The sequence below is a fragment of the Suricata suricatta genome, chromosome 12, assembly GCF_006229205.1.
Source record: "Suricata suricatta isolate VVHF042 chromosome 12, meerkat_22Aug2017_6uvM2_HiC, whole genome shotgun sequence".
Lineage (NCBI taxonomy): Eukaryota > Metazoa > Chordata > Mammalia > Carnivora > Herpestidae > Suricata > Suricata suricatta.
In genome coordinates this window covers 12,946,126-12,964,833 of record NC_043711.1, presented here as the reverse complement: position 1 = coordinate 12,964,833, position 18,708 = coordinate 12,946,126, and the positions used below count along the sequence as shown (strand labels likewise).

Genomic DNA, 18,708 nt, shown 5'->3' with positions numbered 1-18,708 from the left:
GGCCGGCGGAGGCCCCGGCCAGGACGGTGGCGTGGACTGCGTCCAGGAGCTGGCGGGACCAGCCGAGGGGACCCCACACAGCCAGAGGCGCGAGAGCGAACCGAGATGAGGCGGGGATGGGGAAGAGAGAGACAGGGACGGAGACCAGAGACGCGGAAGGAATTTAGGGGACAGTCGCGGGGAGGGGGAACATGAGCCCCCGGGCCCGGCCTCCCGCGTGTACCTCGGTCCATGCCCAGGCGCGGCTGCGGCCGGCCCCCCGCAGGCCGGGCAGGGTCTGGGCTCGCAGTGCTGGCAGCAGCTCCCGCATCAGCACCCCGGTCAGCACCTGCGGGAGACCGGACCGTGGGCGCCGGCAGCAGGCCTGCAGGGGTCCCGGGGGAGGCCTTGCGCGGCACTGACCTCAGCGTCCGAGCCCAGGGTCACGTCGTCCTCGCCAAAGTGGCCTCGGTGCTGCCGATAGAGCCTTAAGGCGTCCAGGAAGGCACGGGCAGCGGGGGCCTGACTGCGCTGCAAGACTAAAGGGGGCAGTTCCTCAGGGCCCGCCCGCTGCTCCCCTGCTCTCACCCCTGCCTGGCTCCCCATCGCCTGGACACAAAGCCCCCCACGTTCTCACCAGGTCCCCAAACACCTAAATCTCACCAATCTCCAGACCCTCACAGCGTGGACACGCCCTCCTCCGAGTAGCCCTCGCTGATCTCCCAGGCCAAGCTCCCACAGGGCTGCGTCCGCATCATAGCCTGTGGTCACTTCTGTCTCCCCCCACAATCCATTTCATAAGCAAAGAAAGTAGAAACTTGGAGAGGACCCCACAGCCAGCCAGGGCACAGCTAGACCTTTCCCAGGGCCCACCTGTGCCACGAAGCCGGATGCCACCTTGGAGGGCCAGCCTCCAAGCCCGCTGTGCTTCCCCAGACGCTACAGAGAAACAGAGATGCTGGCGGTAGGGGTGCTGCAGGAACAGGGGGAAGTTCACGGGCATTTCCAGGAGGGGTTCAGGCTCTTCTGGTGTTTGCTCTCCTGCAAGCGGGAAGAGGAGGTCACGTCCTCACTCACTCATCTACGGTCACTCCTTCACTAGAAGAAAACACTCCTGAAATGCCCAGTGGAGCCCTGCCCACTCCCCACCTCCCCGTATGGGCCGTTGCTCTCACAATTGCACTATATCCTCATTCCAGCTCAGTCCCAGGGGGCAGGGGTGCCCAGGGCGGACATCAGCGACCCATCCCAGCCTCAGCATCCCCCTTAACACGGACGCCTGGGCCAGGAGGCCATGCCAATCTCTCGGAGCTGGCACGTCATGGTCCGAGCCCTGCTTGCCCTGGGAGTCAGCCAGGTCCAGATTCTGCTTTTTTTTTCCCCCTTTAAACATTTATTTATTTTTGAAAGACCGAGAGTGAGCAGGGGAGGGTCAGAGAGAGAGGGAGACACAGAATCAGAAGCAGGCTCCAGGCTCCAAGCTGTCAGCACAGAGCCTGATGCGGGGCTTGAACCCACAAATCGTGAGATCATGACCTGAGCTGAAGTCTGATGCTTAACAGACTGAGCCACCCAGGCACCCCAGCCAGGTCCAGATTCAAACCCTGCCAGATCATTTGCTAGCTCCATGTGGAAGGCACACTCTTTCTATCCGAACCTCGGTTTCCCTACCTATAAAATGGGCTTAAAAGGAGTATCAATGATGTGTCGTGAGAACTGGTGGGGAGACAGGGCGAGTGAAGGTTTTCAGGGGTTAATTTACTTGGGGGATGTCCTAAATCCTCATATTATTCCCCCCTGTTGATTTCCAGAGCAATACGTACAACGGCAGTAAGATACAGTCATCCAGAAGGTGGAAATTCCTGTCCTCCAGAGGAAATATTAGCACTTAACACTTCGGGGGGTGGGAGAGGACAATACTCCAGATTCTGCAAGGTGCATGAGGTGCATTTTTGTAACAGGATGGACTTTTTTCGGTCTATAACTGGTCTTTTTGATTCTGCAAACATCTGGGAAACCTCCAGCTTTTCCACACCTTTCCTTTCTTAGGGCTGGACTGTGATTTATTTAATCAACCCCTGAAGGCTGGGTATTTGATTAGGTTTTGTTGTTTTTAGTAGTATCAACATTTCCACAAATTGTCCTTATTGCTACATCTTTGTATCATTTGGTGGCAGGCTAGCCCCAGAGTGAAGAAATGCAATTCTGGTTGCATCCCTTACTGTGTGACAATCCTCAGCCTCAGTGTCCTCATCTGTGAAATGGGGTGGTTAGTGCTGGAGCCGGCTGCTGAGTGGACTCAAGGAGATAACACCAGCCCGTGCTGAGCGCTTGCCATAAATATGCCTGTCCCCTAATGCTATCCCGTTCCCTATTCAGGCACAGTATTGTGGTAATGAAAGAGAGAGGTGGGTAGAGAGAGGAAGTAGAAGGAGGAGGGAAGGGGGGGAACCCTCCTGGAAATGCTAGGCTGAACAATACACCCCGCAGCAAATCTGGGTGATTTTGCCCCCCACCGGTGACTATCTCCCCACATGCTTGCTGACACCAGGTTTTATTGTTTTTACCCTTGCTGCTTTGATTCTGGTCCAGCGTCCTAACTCTCCTTCTCTCTCTAGTAAAAGTGGATATTTCTCTTGCTAGAACTGGGGTACTCACCCAAAGGCAATGTTGGACAGTGTCTGAAGATATTTTTGATTGTCACATGTTGCAAGGAGGGGGGTGGCCTCAAGTGGGTGGAGGCCAGGGATGCTTTCCAACATCCTGCAATGTATAGGGTGCCCCCCTTGCAAAGAATGAATTGGCCCCCATTGTCAAGAGCTCTGACGTTAAGAAATCTGCTCTTGGGGCGCCTGGGTGGCTCAGTCAGTTGTGCGTCTGACTTCGGCTCAGGTCATGATCTCACGGTTTGTGGGTTCAAGCCCTGCGTTGGGCTCTGTGCTGACAGCTACCTCAGAGCCCGGACCCTGCTTCAGATTCTGTACCTCCCTCTCTCTCTGACCCTCCCCTGCTTGTGCTGTTTCTCTCTGTCTCTCAAAAATAAATAAAAAACATTAAAAAAATTTATAGTGAAAAAAGATTAAAGAAGAAGAGGAAGAGGAAGAGGGGAAGAGGAAGAGGTAGCGGAAGAGGGGAAGAGGAAGAGGAAGAAGGAGAAGGAGACGAAGGAGAAGGAGACGAAGAAGACAAAGACGAAGAAGATGAAGACGAAGAAGACAAAGAAAGAGACGAACACGAAGACGAAGAAAAAGATGAAGACGAAGACGAAGACGAAGATGAAGACGAAGACGAAGAAGACAAGACGAAGACGAAGACGAAGAAGAAGAAGAAGAAGAAGACGAAGAAGAAGGAGAAGAAACCTCCTCTGGAGGTCTCAGGAAGCTTACCTGAGGAGACCGGGCAGAGAGCATCCAACAGGCGGAGATATTCACGCTGGGAAGTCAGGACAGCATAGCCCGTCAAGGCCATGGAGCCGAGGGGATGGCCCCCATTCTCATATTCCTATGTAAGGCATCCAGAGAACCAACTTGGGACAGTGCTAAACCATGGCTTCTAAGTCCTAACTGTGGGATCAGGGGAAGGCTTGGGGTTAACTAGGGAAGTCCTCCCCCACCCCTCTCTCTCCCTCCCCTTTGGTCAAGCACCCGGCACCCACTGTGTGCTAGGCCGGTCCTAAATATCACATGAGGATTATCTCATTGAATCCTCACAGTTCCATACGGCCTGGACCAGCATCATCCCGTTTCACAGAGGTGGAAACTGAGTCCGAAGAGCACAAGTGGCCTGCCCGAGTCCCCAGCCAGGCGTGACGGGCAAGGCCCACTCAGTTTCAGCCTCAGCTCTCCTGATGACCATGAGGAAGTCCATACTGCTGGCCTGGACCTCAGTTTTCCTACCCAGCCCAGCTGGCCCATCTCAGATGGACCCTCAGTTCACACTGGGTGACTGAAGAAAGGAGAGAGGACCGTGTTGGGAGCTGGATCCCAAAACCCATGCCACGGGGAGTGGAAGGGCAAGGCCAGAGTGGAAGGGAGGAGCGCCACTTGCTTACCTCCCTGTGGCTGAACCACTCCAGGCGGCCATCCCCACGCAGGACACAGAAGATCGGCTGCCACCGAGGTGGGTGGCCCCAAAGCTGGGTCAGAGGCCCTCGGTGCTCACGGACTCGGGGAAGCTTCTGCAGGAGGGGCCAGTGGATGTCAGGGGCAGGGACCAGTGTCCCCATGTCCAGACCACCTGGAAAGCACCTCACTTCCCATCCCAGGCTCTACCAAGAACAGAGTGCCCGGGTGGCACTGCTCTCCTTCCTAAGCAGCTCACAGCATGCACGTGGTGGAGACCTCTCCAAATACACACCGATTCTGTCCTCCCCACAGCCCTGGGGGCAGGCACTTTGTCACCCCCACTGCCCCTTGAGCCTCAGGGGACACCCCAGCCCTGGCCAACATCTTGATTGCAGCCTGAGAGAGAACCTGAAAGAAAGAATTCAGGAGGCTGCGTCTGGATTCCTGACCCACAGCAACGGTAATACATGGTGTACTTTCCCTTCATGTGGGAAACAGTACTCTCTCTGCCCACAGACCCCTCCCTTAGGCAGGGTGGGACCTCACTTTGCTTTAGTACCTTTGTTACTCTTCTCACTATCTGGCTGCCTGAATTCTGTGCCTTTTGATTCATCATTGGGTCCCAGAGCAAGTCCTGGTGCTTGATAAATATTCAGTGAAGAAGTTAACTGTACTTGTGATGTTTTCATTCTTTGACAGGGGTGGTAGAAAGTCAGATGTTGGTGAAATGATTCTCCAAACCTTTTCTGAGGTCTGAGATTTTTCCTAATAATATTGTTAAAACATTATTACAGAAATTATATATAATAAGTATTTTATAAAATGTTCAAACTGAAGCAAGGGGAAAGCCCCCACACTGCTCGAACCCCAACGTCACTGTGCCATGGCCCCGGTGGCCAGAACCTACAGGGGGCAAAAGGCGCAGGTGGGGACCACAGCTGGGGACCCCGGAGGCCTTAGGCAAGGACAAGGAGAGTCCCAGGTGAGAGAGGGCTCTGTGTCCTCAGTTCCGGGGAGCCTCCATCCCAGGCAGGCAGGGTCATCTGAGAGAGGTAGGAAAACTCAGAGCCCTAATGGGGGAAGTGTCAATAACCAGTGTGGGCTCCAGGCTCAAATCCTGCCTTGCCTCCTGCTGGGGAGGTGACCTCAGGCAGGTCACGTCACCTCTCTGGGCTTCAGTTTCCTCACTGGTCAAAGACTCGTGTCCCAGGCTGTGAGGACTGGGTGTGTGGTACAGGACGTGTGGAGACATTTGTTGGCTCAGGAGACACCTGGAGCTGGGGCCACGCTGTTCCGGGCTCCTATGTTCTATCGAGAAACTTCCTGAGCTCCTACTGTGTGCGGGCATCCCACGGACACAAGGGATTTGGGGCGGGGACAAAGCCTGGCCTCTGCCCTCCCAGGGCAAAGAGACGAGGGAGGCAGATGTGTGACCCAAGGCTTCGCTGGAAAAGCAGCGGGATGGGGACCCCAGAGGAGGCACCCAACCCAGGTAGGGGCTGTGACAATCCAGGAAGGCTTCTTGGAAGAAGTGGCGGCCGAAGTCTGAGTAGGAGCAGGAAGAGGGCACCAGGCAGAGGGCATCACATGTGCACATGCTTGCGGGTCCCAGGGGCATAGTTCGTGCCCGGGAGACCGGGTGAGCCTTTTCCAGCTTCAGAACTTCTGCACCACCAGAGCCGTCTGCCTAGAATTCCCTTCTCATCCCAGGCTCTGGGTCCAGGACTTCTCCTCCTTACATCTCAGCTCACTGGGGCCCCCTGCCCCCCAACACTGCCCTTCATCTTGTCTTCACAGCACCTGTCAGAAGTCATCCTACAAAACATGACACAGCAACCCGTCTGGTCGTTTCTCTCCCCATCAGACTGCGAGCCTGGAGGGGGAGGGGCGAGCAGGCTCTGCCGCCACCGCTGCTGTGTCGCCACCGCTGCTGTGTCGCCAGTGTCTAGCCTAGGACGTGGTATGCAGTAGGTGCCCAATGAATGTTCAAAGAATACATTCTTAACAGTCTCCGCAGGTGTTGGGGCCTGCTGAGGTAAAGGTGTAAGGCAGGCCCCCGCGCCAGCGCCCCCGCCCTTTGCGGCACCCACCTTACTGCGCATCAGCTGGCGCCCGGCGGGCTCCTGGGGCCCCAGCTCCCGGGAGATCTGTTGCAAGACAGAGGCTGCCAGCTGCTCGCGGTAGCAGGGCAGGAAGTTCCTCAGCATGGTGTCCACCTGGCCTGCAGGGACAAGGGGACAATAAGGTGGTTGAATCAGGCCCTACAGCCCCACCCCCGGGGAGGGCCGGACAGGCAGGGAGGCCATGTGTGAGCTCCTACTCTTGCCCTCAAACGGCCCAACAAGAGGTGCTCCAAATTCCATCCACCCTTAACCCTCCACAGACCGTTTCTGTCCACGGAGGAATAGGGGGCGGGGGCAGTCAGTGACTCGGGCTTAATGTGTAAGGGACGTACAATAAATTTTAATCCTATAAAGCACCCAATCGGATGAGCTTTGACATCTTTACATACCAAGAAGCCATCACCAAAGTCAAGATAATGAACAGATCCATCCCATCCATGGGGACCATTTCAAAATCTTTTAAAAGCCTCACCCTAGCACAGGGGAACTTTCTGCGGGTGATGGAGATGTTCTGGATCCTGATCTAGGAAGTGATCATGCAAGTGTAAAAGTCCTCCAAGCTGATGCCCTAAGATGTGTGCACTTGGCTGTCTGTAAAACATAAATTCATCCTGCTGCCTGGAATGTGGACCCAATGGCTGGAGCATCAGCGGTCATTATGTGCCAGGAGGTGGACTTAGGCACAGAAGCCATGCACGGGAGAATGAAGTGAAGGTGTTCAGGTGACTGACTTTCCTCAACCTGCCCGCCACTGTACCTCTCTACAGGAGACAGAAATAAATCTTTATCTTGTTTAAGCCACTACAGGGGGAAAAAAAAAGAAAGAAAGAAAAACATGGCATAGGGTAACGTACTGAATCCTTACAATGGTTCCATGAGATGGATATTGTTGCTATCCCTGTTTTACAGATAAGAGAATGAGGCCTAGAGAGATGAAGTCGTTCACCCCAAGGTCACACAGTGAGTGGCGATGGTGTGAACTTGGATGCTCTGAGTGTTGGTAAGACACACTACATGCCTGTGCATATGCTGTTCCCCCTTTCTGGGATGCTCTTCCCACGGCTCCTGCCCACCAGCCCCGTCACCTCCCTCCAGCCCTGGCTTGACCATCAATCTCAGTGGGCAGCTAACCCCCCTTCTTCTTCCCCTGCTGTCGGGAAGGGAGGGGTGCTCCGCTGTGCTCATCAGTCAATCGCCAGTCTTGTAATGACACCTTGGCTTTCTCTCCTGGTCCAGATCATGAGTCCAGCAGGGTGGAACCATTTCTCAACCCCGCTGGGTCCCCAGTGCCCAGTCCACAGCAGATGTCCAACCGTGTGAGCTCCTCTCCGTCTCGAATTGGATACTGAGCCCGTCCCCAGGGGTCCGTGCAGAGGGCCCTGCTAGCCCTTGCCCACCTGACAAAATCATCCCAGGGGATCTGGCTGGGCCTGGGACACCTCCCACCGGGCCCCCCCGCCTCATCCCGAACCCATGCCCTGAGTAAGATTACCAGGTTCACCAAATAAAATTACAGGACACTAATTAAATTTGAATTTCAGGTAAATGAGGAGTCATGTTTTAGCGTAAGTATGTACTCCATGCAAAATTGGGGACATACTTATACAAAACAGGACTATTCGTTGCTTACCTGGGACTCACGTTAGTAAGGCGCCCTACTAGTGTCAGATACTGTGGCCCCGACCCCCACCAGCCCCCCTCCCACCCACCCCCCTGCCGCTCACCCCTCAGGTGCTGTTGCTGCCGCTTGTCCAGGGGGCTCGAGGGCCGCCCACCCATCCTGCTGTCGCCGTTGCTGGGGGCTCCCTGGAGAGCAAAGCAGACGCAGCCTTCCCTCCCACAGCCCCCAGGTTTCTGGGTTCAGGGGCACCCTGGGAGCAGGGCAGCCCGTAAAGACCTGGGTGCCGCTCAGACCAGCTGCCTGGGGCCAGGAGCCGGAGTGCAGCCCCTGTGTGAGTGCGTGTTTGTTGGGCTCGGAGGGGAGTGCTCACCCCTGCCCTGCCCCACCCCGCACCTGCGTCCTCCTGGGACCAAGGCCTCCAGAGCCGCTGGTTCCTGCAGGGGCCTCTGGGGCAGCCCCGGGGGGCGGTTTGGGGTATGGAAGAGTGCTAGCTGGCTTTGGAGGAGGGACGCAGGGCAGACACCTGGGGGGACTGGCAGCATCGCTGGGGTGTGGGGCAGGGGAGGGGGATGGACAGGGATAGAGGGTCTAAATCCTGGAGCCTACTTCCTCTCTGCCAGCCCCTTGCTGGGTGATGCCAGGTTCCAAGAGGACCTACCCCTGGCCCGGCCCCCATCAGCCCCCACACTGACAAGACAGAGCTGGACAGACACCCTCAGTTCCTGGGGTCAGTGCTGGGGCAGGGGGAGAGGGAGCTGTTGGTATGCCATGGACTGATGGGATACATCCCTGTGTTCCTGCTTTGTCAGCCTGTCCTCCATCAGTGCACACTGCACTGGACTGGGCTGGGTTAGCTGGGTCTCCCCCTGCCTTAACCTATCTCTCCAGGGCCTGGCGGAGAGCAGCCCTCAGTTCAGTGAAGGAAGGGAGGGAGGGAAGAAGCAGAGGCCGCACGCACTCCAGGCTGAAAGGTGATCAGATGGGAGGTTCGCAGGCTTTCAGACGACGGGAGGGTTGAGTGCACATGGCCAGAATGTGGATGTGACGGCTGGAGCAGGTGCAGCCCACCTTAGACCAAGAGGTGAAACCCACATAATGACAATGGTGCAACTACGATGTAGGAACCGGGGATCCCCCAAAGAGTTCATGGCATTGCTCCACCAGCCCTGGGTGGCCTCCCTCCAGAAAAAGGGCTAAGCCTCCGTTTGTTTAAGCCGCCTGACTGTAACCCTCACCAGTGCCTCAGGGTTTGTTTCTTCTGTCAACATCAGACTGAGTGTCCTTCTTGAACTATGAGCCAGGGATGCAGAAGTGGGTAAAACAGACCATGGTCCAGCCCCCACAGACCATCAGTTGGCACACCAACAACATTGTCAGATCATGAGAAGGGTAAGGATGAAAACTGGAACAGGAAGAGGTAGAAAACACCGGGGGTGGAGAGGGATCGGGCACGTGATGCTGTACCATGACCTAAAGCAAGTGAGAGCCCAGGCCATGCAAAAAGCTGGAGGAAAAAAAAATACTGGGGAGCAGGCACAGCACATGCAAAGGCCCTGAGGTGGGAATGGGTTTGGGTTCCAGGGCAGCCCGAATGGATGGGCTGGAGGAAGGTAGGTGAGGGGCAGGCAAAGCAGGGCTGGAGTAGGGGTAGCCGTGGCCCATCTCATCACTTCCCTTTGCTTCTTGGCACCGCCATCCTGGCTTCTGCCTGCAGCCCCGGGGGCACGGCCACCTGCTATTGCCCGAGCCCATGGCTGGGTTGCTTTCTCTGCTTTTCTTCGCTTCCCCCTAGCCCCGTCCCACTTCCTCACTCTCACATCTGGGTGACCCACCAGGCAAGATGTTGAAGGGAACTTCAGTTTCTGTGGTTTCGGCTTTGGGGTTTCAATCCCCACAGCCTGATCAGGTGCTTCTGCGGGACAACCCCTCGCCCCCAAACTTGGCAAAGCTCTGACATGGGTGAGAAGCGCCTGTGCGCCCACCGCCCCCCCCCCCACTGCGCCCCTGGAGCCATAGAGCTGGCAGGTGAGCCATGTGCTGCCACACACTCTGGGAAAATGCTATGGCGCAGGCGCGTCACAGACTGCAGTGTCCTGGCACATTCAAGGCTCTGAGAAAGTCTGTAGCCCAGTGGGACACAGAGGCCGCTACTGGCCCTATACGTGCTGGGAGGGCTCAGCCAAGTGTATAGAACATACCGAAAGGGTATGTCCACAGGCTACTATCAGAAAGCCAAGACAAGTGTTTGTGAGAATGAGAAGCAGGTGGACCCTTGTGCCCTGGTGGCAGGAATATAAAAAGTAGAGATGCCGCGGAAAATGCTATGGAGGTGCCCCGAGATCTACACACAGAACTACTGTATGAATCAACAACCACACTTCTAGGGACATCCCCAGAACTGAAGGCAGATGCCTGAGGACATATTTGTACATCCGTGTTCCCAGCAGCTCCATCACGAGAAGCAAAGCGTGGAAGCCACCCAATTGTCTCTCAACAGACGAATGGGGGGAAAGGTGACATATGGGCTACGTTTTGGCCCTAAAAGGAGGGTAATTCGGATCCAGGCTACGACGTGGGTGAGCCGGAGGACGTGACGCCGAGTGAGAGAAGCCAGCCGTAAGAGGGCGAATGCTGTAGGACTCCGCTCACAGGAGGTAGCCAGCGTGGCCAGGTTCACAGGGACAGAGAGGAGACTCGGGGGCCCGAGAAAGGGGGCGGGGGCTAACAGGTGTAGAGTTTCAGATCTCCAAGGGCTCTGGGAGGGCTGCACAGCCGTGTGAATGGACCTAATGCCCCTGAACTGGACACTTAAAAATGGTTCAGGTGAGGGGCGCCTGGGTGGCTCAGTCGGCTACGCATCTGACCCTTGATTTCAGCTCAGGTCGTGATCTCACGGTTCGTGAAATTGAGCTCTGAGTCGTTCTCTGTGTGCGGACAGCGTGGACCCTGCGTGGGGTTCTCTCTCTCTCTCTCTCTCTCTCTCTCTCTCTCTCTCTGCCCGCCCCCTGGCTCATGTGTGCATTCTCTCTCTCTAAACAAATAAATAACTTTTAAAAATAGTTAAGATGGTAAATTTTGTTATATGTGTTTTTTTTAATGTTTATTTATTTTTGAGAGGGAGAGAGAGAATGAGCCAGGGAGGGACAGAGAGAGAGGGAGACACAGAGGGGCACCTGAGTGGCTCAGTCAGTTAAGTGTCCCACTTTGGCTCAGGTCATGATCTCGAGGTTCCTGAGTTTTAGCCCCACATTGGGCTCTGTGCTGACAGCTCAGTGCCTGCAGCCTGCTTCGGATTCTGTGTCCCCCTTTCTCTCTGCTCCTCTCCCACTCAAACTCTCAAAACACAAACGTTAAGGAAAAGAAAGAAAAAGAAAGGAAGATACAGAATCTGAAACAGGCTCCAGGCTCTGAGCTGTCAGCACAGAGCCTGACGTGGGGCTTGAACTCATGAACTGTGAGACCATGACCTGAGCTGAAGTCAGACACTTAACCGACTGAACCACCCAGGGGCCCGTTACATGTTTTTTTAACAGACACGCACACGCACGCGCGCACACACACACACACACACACACACACACACACACACGTTCATGTCCTGACCCCTGCAACCTCAGAATGCGACCTTATCTGCAGGTGTCATTCCTAAGGATCATGAGAAAAGTTCTTCCTGGATTTAGGGTCGTCCTACATCCAATTCAGGCGTCCTTACTAGAACAGGAGAGGTCACAGACACAGGGAGGAGGACATGTGACAACAGAGGCAGACAGCGGAGGGGTGTGTCTGCAAGCCCAGGACGGCCGCAGAGTGCCGGCAGCCGCCAAACCCCGAGAAGAACTGACAAAGGCGTCAGGCCCCACGCGCAGCCTGGGCACCCCTGGCCCCGCCGCCCACCAAGGACCACGACACAACAGAGACTCAAGACAACGCTCCCTTTAATATCTGGTCACCCGGAGCCAGGGCGGAGGGCCCCGGGCCAGGCTGGTGGCCGCACACCCGGGGACTTCCCAGCAGGGCACCACGCAGCTTTCTGAAAACGAAGCCTGGAGCGGTGGCAGGAAGGTCCCGGCCCACGGGGGCGCTTGTGGTCCCGGCCGCAGCGTCGCTTGGGGCGGCTACAACGTGGAATGCTTCTCAAAGGGCACGGTCAGGAGTCGGGCCGCCGCCTCGTCCAGGAACCAGCAAAGCGTCCCAGTGTGGGGCTGGACCAGGGCGGCGGGGAGGGGCGTCTCCTCCTTGGCCTCCAGAATGCGCTGCATAAAAACGGCAGGATGGTGAGGCCCCCACCCGCACCCCCAGCACCCCTCGGAGCTCCCAGGACCCCCCAGGGACAGGTCTCTGCTGCTCGCAAGATGGGACACCGCCCTACCAGCTGTCCTGGCTTTAAACAGCCAGCGGGGACAGGGTCCCTACCTTCCTCTCCTCTGTGACTGGAACGCCGGGGTCGGCACACCTTTCCTGACCGATCAGAGTCACTCTTCTGGCTCCGCAGATCCTACCCTGTCTCTGTCACAACTACTCAGCTCTACTGTCACAAAGCAGGTGACACACGGATGAATGGGCACAGCCTATTCCCATAATGCAACCTGAATTCCAGAGAAGTTTCGCATGTCAAGGAATATTCTTCTTTTCATTTATTTTATTTTATTTTATTTTTTGCCATCGGCTTTAAAATCCTTCTTGGCTGGGGGGCCCCTGGGGGGCTCAGTGGGTTGAGCCTCTGACTCTCGATCTCAGCTCAGGTCACGCACAATCTCACAGTTCGGGAGTTCGAGCCCTATGTCGGGCTCTGCACTGATTGTGCAGAGCCTGCTTGGGATTTCTTCTTTCTCTCTGCTCCTCCCCTGTTCACTCTCTTATTTAGATAAATAAACTTAAAAAAAAAGTCTTAAAAAAAAATTCTTAGGTGGCAGGATTCAGCCCCGTGGGCTGTGATGTGCTGACGCCCGGATGTGACCTCAGGATTAGTGGGAATTATGAATACTGCTTTCTGAGAGCCAGGCCTGCCCCCAGGCCCTCTGTCATTTCCTCTGACCATGGCCTGTGAGGTCACCTCTATCTCCACCCCATTTTACAGCTGGGGAAACTGAGGCTTGGGCGGTCTCATGTGAGTGTACTCTGAGCTAAAACCGCCAGACTAATCCTCAGGAGGATATCATGGAGGGGCCCTACCAACCCACCTTGCAGATGGGAAAGTTGAGGCCTAGGGGCGATAAAGTGGCTGCCCAAGGCCATGCTGGGCATCACAGGCAGGGACACTGGTCTGTTGGAATTTTTACAGTCTGAACCCTTAATCCCAACCCCAGGCCACCCCTGTGAGGACATCTGGGCTTAACAGTTTGGGAGGAAGAACTATTACTTATGAATTTTAAAAAATATTTCTGGGGCGCCTGGGGGCTCAGTGGGTTAAGTGTCAGGTCATGAGCTCAGTTTGTAAGGTTCAGCCCCAGGTCAGGCTCTCTGCTGTCTGTGCTGAGCCTGCTTCAGGCCTTGTCTCTCTCTCTCTCTCTCTGTTCCTCTCCCTCTTGTGTACGTACACGCACACGCTCTCTCTCAAAAATAAACATTTATTTAAATATTTTTTTCAATGTTTTATTTATTTTTGAGAGAGAGGGAAACAGAGCGTGACCAGGGGAGGGGCAGAGAGAGAGGGACACACAGAATCTGAAACAGGCTCCAGGCTCTGAGCTGTCAGCACAGAGCCCGACGTGGGGCTCGAACCCACGAACCGAACCGTGAGATCATGACCTGAGCCGAAGTCAGATGCTTAACTGGCTGAGCCACCCAGGCGCCCCTCAAAAGTAAACATTAAAAAAAAAAATTTCCTGTTTCTTCCATAGTTGGACTTTTCCAATGATGGCAATTAAAATACATTTTTTAATTTTTACTTCTAATATCTTATTTATTTTATATTTTCCTAAAATATTACGTCAACTATCTTTCTTTCTTATTCCTCCTTTTAAATTTATTCCTACTAAATAACGTCCTCCCTCCCCTGATTTGTTTTGCAAGGGGTCTGTGTTTGGGATCTATGACCACTAAGCTTTAAGGAATATTAACCAATCCAAGGGTGTCTGGGAGACTTAGTTGATTGGGCATCCGACTTCAGTTCGGGTCATGATCTCATGGATCGTGAATTCAAGCCCCACATCAGGCTCACTGCTGTCAGCACAGAGCCCACTTCAGATCCTCTATCCTCTCTCTGCCTCTCCCCGGCCTGTACTCTCTCAAAAATAAATAAAACATTAAAAAAAAAAAAGAATATTAACCAATTCATTAATTTCTGATTTTAATGTCACTTATTCCTTCCACAGACTTTTCCTGGATTTTTGTTATTGTTCTTGTTCCTAAGTCTAGAGTAAAGTGCTCAATTTGTTTAACTGCTGTTTTTATTTAATAATTTTTTTTAATTATATTTTTAAGAAATCTCTAAACCCAATGTGGGGCTTGAGCTTATAACCCAAGATCAAGAGTCACACACTTATTTCATCATTTTTGAAACTGCAGTTTTAAAGCTATGAATTTACCTCTCAGTAAAGCTTTGGCCTCATCTCATCAATTTCATTTCATAATTATTTATTCCTAAGTAGCCTGTAATTATTGTTTCCATCTCCCCTTCAACCCAAGAATTACTGAAGTACCTTGGGACCTGGTGCTTCCAGCACAATAATATCTGGGGTCATATTCCTTCCTTGGGCCCACATGCCGTGACCTTCCTGGGAATGGGGCCCTCGGCCATTACCTTCAGAACAGCTGCCTTGCCTTCTCCGGTTGCCACAAAAATGACAGTTCGGGCTGCATTTAGCACAGGAAGTGTGAGGGTCACACGCTCTGGTGGTGGCTTTGGGGAGTCGCTGATAGGGGCCACGATCTTCTCTCGCTCCTAGGGAGGCAGGCCCGGGGTATAGACAGAAGGACAACGTCACTTCAACTTCTCGAGCACTCACACACCAGGCATGATCTATCCCCCTTGTGAACCCTGTGGTACTTGATTTAAATCCCCATTTTAAGATGGGTAAACCAAGGCTCCAGAGAGTTAAGCCTTGCTAGTTGGCAGAGGCTGGCGCACCTCCTGGCCACCCAAAAGTGGCCCTCCCTCCGGAAGTTCTAGTCAGCAGAGGTGCATGTGGGTGTGCTCACCTGCAGGAGAGGGTGGTCTGGGAAGAGCGAGCAGGTGTGGCCATCAGGACCCACTCCGAGAATCAGCAGGTCAAAAACTGGAATGGAGTCCCCTTGGAAGGCCTGGGTGGGGCGAAGACAGTCCTGAGAGGTTGCGGGGGGGCAGGGGGGAGCTCGAAGGACACAAAGAGACAATGGTCGGGAAAAGAATAGTGGTTGTAACACCGGGAGCAGCACTCAGCCTCACCTGCATGAAGGGGCCTCTAGGAGAGTCCACGTTTCACCCGTCTGAGTAGCCAAAAGTCTGGGGACACAAGCGTCCCGAAGATGTGATAACCCAGACCTGCTCCCAGAGTGTCTGAGGCTGGGCCATCGTCAGGGACCCAAAGGTGGGGCTGCGGACTTTTGGGGGGGGCGGTCCTCAAAGGCGTGTGTCCAGGGTGGCGCTGCATTTGCCAGCCACCCCTGGCGGGGGGCTGCTAGTTTCGGTCAGTGAGGATCACAGAGTGCCACCCACAGGGCTGCTCCGCCACCACCGTGTGGGACTCACCTGTCTCAGCTTCTTGGCGTAGTCCTCGGCCGCCTCCTCCACAGGCAGCTGGGGGTTAATGGTGATCACCTGGCTGTCGGGAATGGGCAGCCTGGAGAGCAAGTGGGTCTGCAGCAGATGGAGGGACAAAGTCACCAAGAGCCACACGTGGTTCCCAGAGGTGCCAGGTTTGCACGTGTGACTGTGGATTGTGCGGGCGAGGGTGCCTCCAGGGCAGGGCCGTTGTGACACCTACCTCCTGCATGAGTCCCAGGGACATCACTGTCAGGAGTCAAGTCCAGCATGAATGGGGGCCTCCTGGCCCCAGCCTGCACCTGTGTGGCCACACCACGGCCCTGTTTCAAATCTCCCAGAGTCCCTTGGACCTCAGGATACAACCCGGCTTTTGATCTGCCCTGGGATGGACCCTGGCGCTCCCCACCTTGGTGCCTCCCGTCACACGGGATCTAGCCCACGGAGGTGATGCCAAGCTGAGCCACAAAAGAAGAGCAGGAAGCAGCAAAAATACAGTATTAGAGGGGGAAAGTGACAGGGACATGGAGTAAACAGGCCAGACCACAGTGGCCCGAGGAGTAAGAGCTCTGTATTGGGCGTAACGGGAGCCAAGGAGGGTGTGTGAGGCGAGAAGGGGCAGGGTCAGATCGGTAGTTGGAAAGACTCTCTGCTTTACCCCAGGTCCCTATCTATACACACTCTTGGGGATTACACTAAGCAAAGCCACAGGGAATATCAGGGCCCTGTTTCTGTCACATGATCCTCTCCTTAGCTGCCCTTCCCCTGCGGGCTCAGAGCCATTCCCTCCCCCTCCAGCTGGGCTCCTTCCAGGGAGCTCAGACCTGGCGTGTCGGCCAGGCAGGTTCTGCGGGCACCAAGGGACCGTTCCCAAGACGTCCCAGCACACACGAAGGCAGCGGTGGCAGACCCATGGAACACAGAGAGCAGAACACACACACCAACAGAGCCCCAGCGAGATCTGTCCTTGAGGACACCTCTATCCGGCGCTGACCAGTGGCCCCCCAAATTCACGTCCACCCAGAACCTCAGAAGGCGACCTTGTCTGGAAGAAGGTCTTTGCAGATGTGATTAGCTGACTTCACAGTAGATTCGTGTGGGCCCTCAATCCAGCGCCTGGTGACAGATTGGAGGCCAAGGGGCACCTCGAGCCTGAAAAGGCCGGCCTCTCCTTGAGCCTCCAGAGGGAGAGGGGCCTCGCCAACACCTGGATTTCAGGTTTCTCCGGGACAGAGTTAATAAATTCTTGTTGTTCCAAACCACGCAATTTGTGGCCCTTTGTTAGAGCAGCCTCAGGGAAGTCACGTGACTCCCCTCACTGAGGGCAGGAGTCAGTCCTTGCCCCGCACTTCTTCCCACAATCTCTGCCCCACTCTGCCCACGGCCAGGTCCTCGTACCTCCAGGCCCCAGCTCAAACCTCGCCCCTCAAAGCCCCCCAGCCTCCCCCTCCTGGCTGAACGATCCTCCCCGGGCTCTGCCAGGGTTTCCCTTACTTACTGCCCTGTGTGTTAGTGCCCGATGCCCCACTGTGAGCCCATGAGACAACTGCCCAGCGCCCCCCCCCCCACCGTGTCCCCAGCGTTGGATACGGAGACATACGAGGAACGTGCCTGCGTCATCTCTGTTTACTGTTTTCTTGGAATTTTGTTACCTGAGCAATTAAAAAAAATTAAGTGAGGGTGGCTCAGTTGGTTAAGCATCCAACTTCGGCTCAGGTCATGATCTTGTGGTTCGTGGGTTCGAGCCCCGCGTCAGGCTCTGTGCTGACAGCTCAGAGCCTGGAGCCTGCTTCAGATTATGTGTCTCCCTTTCTCTCTGACACCCTTGCGCACGCCCTCTCTCTCTCTCTCTCTCTCTCTCAAAAATAAACAAAATATATTTTTTTTAATTCTTTAAGTAAAGGTTCTGGGGCGCCTGGGTGGCTCAGTTGGTGGAGAGCCCTACTCTTGATTTCGGCTCAGGTCATGATCTCAAGGATTCAACCTCTACCTCTCTCTCGGCCCATGCCCCCTTCTCAAAATGAATGAATGAATGAATGAATGAATGAATGAATGAATGAATGAATGAAAAGTTCTTTAAATTTATGCAAAATAAAATGAAAGAAACATGAGCCCACTTTTTAATTAAACTCTTGAGGAAGACACACAGGGAAGGCCCCGCCCCTGAGATGTGTCCCAAGTGCCATCTGGGGTCCCTTCAAACCCTGACTCCCCTCCTAGTCAGGAGGTGACTCTACCACCTTGGCCCTCCCCTTCAGGTGCCAGTTTCTCTATCTATGAAATGGAGGAACTAACAGTCCCCACCTCAGGGTATTGTGAAATTTCATGAACTGATGTGGATAAAATGCTTCGTAGTCAGTAAACCTTTCTTCTTAGGACAAAACAACAGAAAATCATCGGCTCAAACTTCGTGTAAAGAGAATGAAACACACCCAGGACCTCGGTGACCAGAAGCTCTGGCCAAGCCCGCCCCTTCCACACCTCCCTGGGCACGTTTTCCACATCTAGGGCAGGAGGAGCGGACTCAGATGCGGCCCGGGAACCCCTGGCAGACCAGGACCTCCAAGCCTCGGTTTCCCTGGGTCTACAGGATGTGAGGCCACAAGCCAAGGGCAGCCAGCCCTGGAGGTGATCAGCACCGAAAGCTCGATGTAGCTCATCGAGAACGGAAGCCCCCGCTCCGCACCAGATACCCCCTGCCTGGCCCGTCCCTGACTCTGCCCTTGCAAGTTACCAGGCTGCGCCTGAATTTCTCTAGGTGCTGGCAAGGGCCACTCCGTTTCACCTCCACGCCTCTGCCCCGGCCCTTCCCTGGGCCCGGCCACTGGATAAAGCATAATGGGACGTCAAGGCCCCCATGGGCCCACTCGGGTGGCAGCGGAGGTGGGAGCTCAGGGCACGCAGCAGACCCCACCCAGACAGGGGCAGAAGGCAGTGTGTGACCCTTTGTGACCCGCCCCCGCAGCTGGGTTCAGGAGGTGGGCGCGGCCTTCTGGAAATGACCCCCAGCGGCCCCCGTAGGCGGGTTCGGGCGGTGGGCGCGGCCCTCTGGGCGGCATGACCCCCGGCGGCCCCCGTAGCTCTCACCCGGTAGAGACCGTACGTGCTCTCGGCGTGCTCGAAGGGCACGAGGCGCTCGTCGCAGAAGCCCACGGTCCAGCGCGCGAGGCTGGCGGGTCCGGCGGGGGCGGCGGCGGCGGGCAGCTCGCGGGCCAGCATCGAGACGAGGCTGCCGCCCGA

At 55.2% G+C, this 18,708-nt stretch overlaps 2 protein-coding genes across 2 annotated transcripts in view; both read right to left on the bottom strand.

The window, feature by feature from the left end:
• The window catches only part of NIBAN3 (niban apoptosis regulator 3), a 15,347-nt gene extending 7,260 nt beyond the window's left edge, over nt 1–8,087 (bottom strand). Inside the window, exons 1-8 of the mRNA XM_029917856.1 lie at nt 7,891–8,087; nt 6,134–6,264; nt 4,031–4,156; nt 3,366–3,480; nt 853–1,020; nt 403–518; nt 224–328; nt 4–49 (exon numbers count right to left, since the gene is read on the bottom strand). Of these exons, the coding sequence (XP_029773716.1) occupies nt 4–49; nt 224–328; nt 403–518; nt 853–1,020; nt 3,366–3,480; nt 4,031–4,156; nt 6,134–6,264; nt 7,891–7,945 (862 nt within the window). The 5' untranslated portion in view covers nt 7,946–8,087. The remainder of the gene's footprint in view (nt 1–3; nt 50–223; nt 329–402; nt 519–852; nt 1,021–3,365; nt 3,481–4,030; nt 4,157–6,133; nt 6,265–7,890) is intronic.
• Nucleotides 8,088–11,704: 3,617 nt separating this feature from the next.
• PGLS (6-phosphogluconolactonase) lies at nt 11,705–18,705 on the bottom strand (the record flags this gene model as incomplete). Its single annotated transcript, XM_029917855.1, has 5 exons — nt 11,705–12,040; nt 14,530–14,670; nt 14,928–15,029; nt 15,457–15,564; nt 18,556–18,705. Coding segments are annotated over 5 exons (639 nt in total), but the record flags the coding sequence as incomplete, so codon positions are not given.
• Between the last annotated feature and the right edge of the window lie 3 nt (nt 18,706–18,708).